At 51.2% G+C, this 8,454-nt stretch overlaps 1 protein-coding gene across 2 annotated transcripts in view; it reads right to left on the bottom strand.

Moving 5' to 3' along the window:
• The window catches only part of MXRA5 (matrix remodeling associated 5), a 26,122-nt gene extending 19,552 nt beyond the window's left edge, over nt 1-6,570 (bottom strand). The window contains exons 1-3 of one of the 2 annotated variants that reach the window (XM_059386098.1): nt 6,354-6,570; nt 5,148-5,304; nt 4,175-4,390 (exon numbers count right to left, since the gene is read on the bottom strand). In XM_059386098.1, coding sequence (XP_059242081.1) covers nt 4,175-4,362 — 188 coding nt within the window. In that variant the 5' untranslated portion in view covers nt 4,363-4,390; nt 5,148-5,304; nt 6,354-6,570. The remainder of the gene's footprint in view (nt 1-4,174; nt 4,391-5,147; nt 5,305-6,353) is intronic. The other variant, XM_059386097.1, reaches the window with a different exon arrangement.
• Between the last annotated feature and the right edge of the window lie 1,884 nt (nt 6,571-8,454).

The following is an 8,454-nucleotide window of genomic DNA, read 5'->3' as shown; positions in this document are numbered from 1 at the left end:
ATCCATCCATCCAACCATCCATCCATCCATCCATCCATCCATCCATCTATCCATCAATCCATCCATTATCTGTGTACCTATCCACCCATTCATTCATCCCTCATTTATCTATCCATCCATCTGTGCATCTATCATTTATCTCTCTACTTGGCCATCTATGTATCTATCTGTCCATCTATGTTAGTGGTCTCTATCCAACTGTCCATTCACCCATCCATCCATTCATCCATCCATCATCTATCTATCCATCCATCCATCCATCTATCTGTGCATCTATCATTTATCTATCTACCTGGCCATCAACTTATTTATCTATCCATCCATGTTAGTGGTCTGAACTGGGTGGTTTTGCCCCCCAGGGAACATTTGGCCGTATTTGGAATCATCTTTGGCAATCACACCTGGGAAGCTGCTATTGGCATCTAATGGGAAGAGATCAAGAATGCTACTCAATATCACGCAAAACAGGACAGTCCCACATCAAAACTACCCTCTGCAAAATGGAAAAAGTGCTCCAAATACCAAGTAGACTGAAGCTGAAAAACCAGAGTCTAGGTCAAGATGGGAGAGTCGATGAATGGAGGTAATGTCCCTGTCACTTACTATTTAGGATTCCACAGTGAAATCTGTCTGGGATGGTGAACCTAACAGGGCATGAATGACAGAATTGAAATCCCTTTCCATTTCTTGATGCCTGAGAAACCGTAAGTAAGGGGGAAAACAGTATCAGGTGAGAGAGGTTGGTTTGGGAGGCACCGGGCAGTCTAGGAGCTGGGAGGCATTGGGAAGGGGAGCTCTTCATTTGCTCCAACTTCAATGGAAAATGACTGGAAGGTTTTAAGAAAAGGTGCAACACAAAGGAAGGTATGTGTGAAAACAACAACGTTCTACTGTATGTAGAGGGAATAAGTAGGATCACCCGGGAAGACCCCAAAGGTAAGAAAAGAAGAAAGACCAGAAGGAGGAGGCAGGTCTTGGGGCAGAGGAGGTGAGAGTCAAAGTCTCCACAAACAAGTGAGAAAGATGTTGATGTTTTTCGGTGCTTCTTAACAAGTCCTAGAGTGCTCTGTGCTCACTCGCGTCCTTTTGCATCTTTGTTCCCCCAAAACTCTGACTTCCAATTGGAGAGTTGGGTATAATGGTGGTTGCCAAGGTGCAGGACAAGACTGTGTTTGAGGACAGAGGAACAGCCCTGTTTGGACACCCTCACACCTCCATACGTCGTCCCCTATCTACGATGGGGGGCATACCAGCAACCCTGGCTTACTGTATCCTCTTGATGCTTGTTTTTAACAGACATCAGAGACCAGCAGATGCACCTGTCATTGGTCCCAGAGCTGTGAATAGGGAAACTGCCTCACCGATACTGGTGTGTATCACAAAACAAATTTTAAAATTTAAAAAAAAATTAAAAGGGCCATGTGGGCATTTGGGAGATTCAGAAAGAGGTCATTAGAATGAGTCTTTTCATCAAGGGGGACAGAAATCTTTAGAGCTTTAGAGGTCTAGAAGTATGACACTAAGTGGATGCTTTTTTTTTTTTTTTTTTTTTTTTTTTTTTTTTTTGGTTGTTGTTCACTTAAAAATACTTGGAAAGTCATTTTTGAAAAAGCTCTGTGGCTTTCCACATGGTAAATAGCAGATCTCTCTTTCCATGCTGACCAAGGACCCAGACATCTGTGTGGGAATGAAAGATTGCATTAGTGCTTTGCCAATAATCCCTCATTCCTTAAGTGTTTCTTCCTCCTTCCAGATGGCTGGAAGGAAAAGCAGACCCCGAGTTCTAGCTGTAGTAGAAGTCACCCATCTTCCCCAACCCTCAGCAATGAAATGCCCAATGACAGCCTCATGCATTTGGAGATTAATTATCAGAGAAAGTCCTGAATACAAGGGTGATGGTATTGATTAAAATGAAAAAGTGCCATATGAGTTCCTGTTATCAATGAAGCCAGATGGAAGTAATATATGTGGGCACAGCGTGGGTATTCCTTAACTGGTTTTCTTTTTGCTTTAATATCACACAACAACATCTCAAAGGACTATCGCCATCAGTAGGAAGAGAAAGCATCTTGATATCTGCGTTCTGGTCCCGTGGCAAAGCTTTTGGGGAGACCATTTAGAGTTTACCATTTAGAGTTTACCATTTAGAGTTGGTTCAAATGCAACCCATGGACACTAGGTTCTCACTGAGAAATGAAGTTTCTCCTGTACAAAAGGTTTCCACGTAAAGAGGAGTAGAGGGAAAACATCTCAGAAATTGTAAGTGTGGTATATACGGCTTGACAAGCCATGGTCCAGTGGTGTTGCTGGGATCAAGCCATCGCATCATAAACCTTGTGGTTAACTTATGGAGATGTGTGGCATCTTTCCCACCACGGTTCCCAAAATGACAGCCCAGGGAAAATGCTGATGTCCTCGCCCTTGCCCCCTTCCAGACCCTCAAAACACAACAGGTGGTAGATTCATGTGTTCTGGGAGGGACACACAGTGGGAAACCACTCTCCTCCAACCCTATTCTCACACTTTCTTAGGGACCCTACGAAAGCCTGTTGGACTGTTCCTTCAACCCTGTGCTCTTCTAAGAAGTCAGGCTTGTGGGACACAGTGACGAATCACAGTCCTGTGGGACAATATGCTGACAGTGGTTCACGAGACCAACAATCCCAAAACAGAACCACGTTGCACACCAGCCGGTGCAAGAAAGAAGAGGAATGCCACATGAATTTCATTTCCCTTTGTACAAATGGAGCACGCTGCGTCCTGCCCTGATTCAAATCGGTCTTGGGTCCTTTTCTTTCCTCTCTCTGTCATTTCACAAGTCGTGTGCCCCCATAGAAGTGTAAGGCTGTAAAGGGAACCTGGTTTAGGATCGATATCCCCTCTACTGGCAAAGATGAACTGCTTCCCCAACTGCCCTATCCTTACTGTGGGTTGGATTTTTAGATAAACCAATCGTAAGGTCTCTGAAGATTTTATTGAGGAAACTATGTGATGATCTACTCCTTTCAATTAGGGAAATTCTTATCTCACTGTCTTAATTCCCATTCTCTTCTTCTACTGCTACTGGCCTTTAAAAATTCGAGAAGTTTTTTTTTTTTTTTGTTTGTTTGTTTTTTTGAAACTCTGTGCTACAAGATGTCCAAGCATATATACAATTATCTGTTCATTGATTCAGGTTTTGCCATTTCGTTTCACCCAATTTTCCCATCAGGAACCAGTCATCAAATTGTAAATTATTTTTGTTGTTTTGCAGGTGGTAGAAAATGGCTTCTGCATTTTGTGGAGGAAGCCCTAATGGTTGTTGATAAAGTTACATGTGTGTACCTTTAATTCATCGCAGCTAATACTGATGTGTAGAAATCATTTCTGCATATGACATGGAATTTTAAAATATGCAAGTTCTGCCTGAAATGTTGCATAAAAATGTCTTTTAAAATATATTCGTATTTTAGGGGCACCTGGGTGGCTCAGCAGGTTAAGCCTCTGCCTTCAGCTCAGGTCATGATCTCAGGGTCCTGGGATCGAGCCTCGCATCGGGCTCTCTGCTCAGCAGGGAACCTGCTTCCTCCTCTCTCTCTGTCTGCCTCTCTGCCTACTTGTGATCTCTGTCAAATAAATAAATAAAATCAAATAAAAAAATAAAATATATTCGTATTTTAAAGAGGCAAAATCTGCCGGAACTCTCTCTTTCCCCCAAGGTCCCGATTGCATTATCCAGATAACTTACAGAATATCAGAACTGTGCGATTTATTTTTAAATTATTTTAATAGCTTCTGAAGTCTATTGCAGTAAGCCTACTTATATATTTCCATGTGTGTCTGATGCATTTGTTCATAGCTACTATGTGGAAAATTACTTATCGAGGAAAAATCTTTGGACACCCTATAGTTGTGGATGCTTGGTTATGAGGCCTTATGAGAATGGTTGCAGCTGATGGATATATTGAGAGAATCGCCCCCCCCCCCCGCCAAAGGACTACATGGAGTAGAGCAAAGGCCCATCACCCCCCAATTGTGCCCATCTCGAGGTACACATGCTCAATAGAGAGACCCAGAAAGGAATATATACGTTTGTATTTAAATCCACGCAGATCCATGTATGAAAAACAAAGACAAAACAAAAAACCCACCACGCAAGCAAAGAGGCCGAAACTGTTAAGAATGTGGTACAAACCCCAGATTGATTCTTTCCACATGTTTAGAAATCCCAGCGGGCACAGAAGCCAGGGAGCGGAATGTGCAGTGGACCTCGCTCGGAACGTAGCAGGTGCACGGGTGAGGACAGGCCAGCGTGGGTCGAGGACGCCCCCAGAGCAGGATCAGCACCACGGAGAGGGCTGGCCAATGCGCCTGCGCGGGCATCTTGTCCCGGGGCGTGGTTCCTGGACACCTGTCGGGGCACCACACCAGGAAACCCGATTATGGCCAGGTAGCTCCTGGGCTCCGCAAACGTGGTTGCAACTGTGCGTTGTGATTTGGACCTTCCCAAGACACCCCGTGGTATCCTTTAGGGACACCAGCGATCCGAGCCACCCACGAAAATTCCTTTCCTCACCTCTCCCCGTTAACTTTAATCATCACATAGGATGCCACTGCGAACTGCAGACTTTCACACTAGGATTTGGAGATCTCCGTCTGCGATGAGTGACGGTATGGAATAGACACACACACACACAAAAATAAATATACATCGGCCCGTATATACCTATGAGTGGATACATGTGTATATATGTGGGAAGGAGAGATACATTTAGGCTTCCATAACAATAAGGTAATTAAAATAACTATGTATCCACCTCCAATGTTAATTCCGAGCCGTTACATTATGTATATATTTGAAAAAAACAAAAAACAAAAAACTTCTCAAGAGGGTCATTATTAACAGTATTCCCTTTTTTTAAAAGACATGAGTTAAAGTTTTCACTATATCTTCTGAAAGTGTTTCAAGAGTTTGCATTCCCTAACGCGGAATGCATTCCATTATAAGCGGGTTTCTATACTATCCTAATCCTTATTATTATTATTTATTATTATTATTATTATTAATTTTTCTTGGAAGAACCACAGGTTTGCAGTGATACAGCGCCGTCGTTCATCGGGGACACACATTGTAAAATCTGACATTAAAGGGCGAAGAGAGGCACTACCTGGTGACGTTATGTTCAGGCAAAGGAAAGCAATCCGTGAAGTCATACACAGAAAAATGGGAACGCTCGGATATGTCCAGGAACAGGCGGCCTCAGCGGTCTCGTTTAGAATACCCGCGGCACTGGCCATCCCTTTGACACCTTAGACGCTTGTCATCTGTTCAATGAAGTTTCCTTAAAAATAGCAATGCCGGTGGAAAGCAAAGCGCGCCACAGAAACGCAGCTGCCCTGGGCCAGTGCTAAGGGCTGGTATCAAAGTCATCCGCGCACACAGGCTTATGGGTCGCCAAAGCCCGGAGCTTTTCCATCCACGAAATACCTACGCGCTGAAGCCCGCGTGCGTCCTCTCTCTGAGCGGACCGTGCAGGCAGCCCCGCGAGAGGGAAATCCAGGCTCCACCTCTGCGCTCGGGGGCGAGAGGGTTCCTGCAGCCCAGCCGGCTGTAGCCGCCTCGGCGCTGGGCTCCCCCGCCCGCGCCCACAATACGCGCTGCGCCCACCCGTGGCCTGCGCTCTTGCCAGGTCCTCCCCGGAGACCGAGAGCGCGCGCCCCACGGAAGCCCAGGCCTGGTGCCGCAGGAGGAGGCTCCCTGAGCCGGCGGGGCGGCGGGGGCCCGCGGGGAACCCGGGGAGCTTGGGCCGGGAGTGAGTTAGCCGGCGCCACGGCCCTGCGCCCTGGCCGGGTTCCAGCGCCGCTCCAAGGGAAAGATGGGCATTCCCCGAACGCAGGTCGGGTGGCCCTGCTGGGACCCGCACACCAGGAGCCACCTCTCCCGGTTGGTGACTTCTCCAGCTTCCGTGCGGCTCAACCCCTAGCGGGCTTACGGTCTCCCCTCCTTTGCAAGGGAAAGAGGAGGAAGGGGGTGAACTTCAGCGCCGGGCGCCGAGGAACTCAGAGGAGGCCCCGCAGCTGTGCTGTCCCCTCCAACGCAGGGCTGGCTCGCTTTCCCTTGGGGGTCTCCCGGGCCCCTCCCTGGAAACCGGGTCGGAGCGAGGTCGCCAGGTCAGGGAGGGAACGGGTATGGGAGAAAGGAATCCACCCGCAAGATTTGGCTTCTCTCCTGCCTCCGCACTGGCCACTCAGCTTCAGGGCCAGGGACAGTGCCAGGCGTCTCTTCGCCTTCTCGCCGCTGCCCAGCCCCTGCCTAGGCCGACCCCCAACTCCATCCCCCCCCCTCGGGCGCCCAGGCTGCCCTTGGTCCTCACCTGTCCTCTGGAAGCCGCGACACACGGGAGCGGGACACCCTGAGCATCCGAGGGGCCGGGGCGCGCGAGTCACCTCCGGGGGTCCGCCGGGGCCATGCCCTTCCCGGGCCGGGGGCGAGGCAGCGAGGCTTCCCAGCTCGGCGCGGCGAGCCGGCTCCCTTTTATTCGCGTCGCCGAGAGGCTTCCCCGAGTCCACGCCTCGGCCCACCCCCACCCTGCCCTGCCCCACCCCGGGGAGACCGGGCGCGGGCCCGAGCCAAGGGACCCTGGCCGCGCGCGCTCTGCGCTCAGCCCTCCTCGCGCCTCTTCATTGCGCCTCGGCCCGGGAGGGCACGCCTCGCCTCCTCCGACTGGAAGAGCGGCCTTGGCCCAGCGCGCACGGCTTTGGGGGGAGAGTGTTCCTGGTCCCGGAGGCAGCCTGGGGACCAGGGGCAGGGGGAGAGGCGGGGAGCGCGCGGCGAGCTGCAGCACACGGTCCGCGCCCGGAGCACGCTTCCTAGCAGGGCTGGGAAGAGGCTTTCTTTCTCCCGGGGAAGCGAGAAGGAGCAGGGTTTGCACTCCTCCGGGCGCGACGGCGTTTTGTCTGGCAGCTTCCCGGCACCCGTGTGCAGGCGGGAGCCGGCAGCCCCCAGCCCCCCGCTGCAGGCCGGGCTGCAACGTGAGACCCGCCGCCACGCCCTCCCGCCTCTCCTGTTGCTCCTGGACGCCGGCCCCTCTGCAGCCGCCAGGGCCCTCCTGCCAAAAAGGTGGAACCGCGCTCCTCTCGCCAGAGGAGCCTGCGGGGGCAGCGACAGGGCGCGGAACTGTGGGGAGCCTGGGGGTGCTCGCTGGGGGACGTGGGAACGACCTGGGGAGAGCGCAAGGAACAAAAGCGGCAGAGCGTGGTGCGCCTATAGCCCAGAAGGGGAGGGAAGAAAGGCTATCTGCCTTCCAGAAGGAACCAGACTGGAAGGAAGGGCTCAGGTAAGAACAGCCTTCAGCGGAGGACCCCCAACCGGCCCTGGGGCAACAGGACGGAGCCACTGAGAAGAGGACCCAAAAAAGGCTGCCCAAGTGCCAATAGCCAGGAACGGAACATTCCAGAGGTTGTGGCAGAACCTGACGCGCGCCCTGCGCTCTGCTCAGGGCTATTAGGAGGTGGCCCCAAACGAGCCTGGGGCTGTGTTGCTTCGGATGCACGGAATCTGGGCTGCCTCCGTTTCTCCTAACAAGCCCAGTGTCCAGAATTCCTCTCCGCCCCTTGCCCAGGGTGGCGCCCACGCGGTAGGTAGGTCCGCAGGAGGCACTGTTTCCTGAATGGGTTGATCGCCTTGCTCTGTGGTGTTCGTTTTCAACCATGTGCCTCGGTAGGTTTTTCAGGGAGTCGTTTTAGGGATTCTCCTTCTGGGTGTGCCCCAGGCCCACTAACTGGATTTGTAAAAGCCTTGTCCCCAGGACATCTTAGTGTATTTCCTCATGGTAATGCGGTCCCTCTACTCCACTGAAGGGGAAACTCACATCATCCTCCCCATGGGTGTCCTCTGTGGGACCTCACAGTCAACTTGGGACCTCGCCAAGTCAAGGGGATCCTGACGCAGAAGAATGGGAGGGCCCCCACACCCAGCTGTCTCGCTGCCTTATTAGGGTACCCAGGCCTAGTCTTCTGGTACTTCTGCCATACTTCTGGTACTTCTGGTACTTCTTCTCCACCAATTCCTCCTTTATTAAATCTCCCGTGGGTCACCCAATCGGGGACGGTTGTCCTCCTCATCAAAACAAGTTCTGAAGTTGGATCTGGGTGGCACATGACATCCAAGGTCTTCCCAGATGGTCCCAGTGATGTTGCATCTGCTGGCAGGCCTGATTTTGAAGGATCGGTGGAGATCCCATGGCCTTCTCCTCCCCGTGTTCGTGCCTGTTCTCTTCTTGAAGTACTTGCTCAAGTCCATTCTTTGCTGCCCAGCTTCGTGTCATAGCATTTCCCAACATCCCTGCCCTGTGCTTCTAGCCATTTACCTACCTGATGACGCGTGTTCAGGCAAAAGGAAGCAATCAGACGTCTCCTAATTAAATGGTAACACAGTGAAACCTGGAAACTGGCATGGAGATAAGCATACCCGAG

This window comes from Mustela nigripes, chromosome X (assembly GCF_022355385.1).
Source record: "Mustela nigripes isolate SB6536 chromosome X, MUSNIG.SB6536, whole genome shotgun sequence".
NCBI classification, from domain to species: domain Eukaryota; kingdom Metazoa; phylum Chordata; class Mammalia; order Carnivora; family Mustelidae; genus Mustela; species Mustela nigripes.
This window is presented reverse-complemented; position numbering and strand designations above follow the sequence as displayed.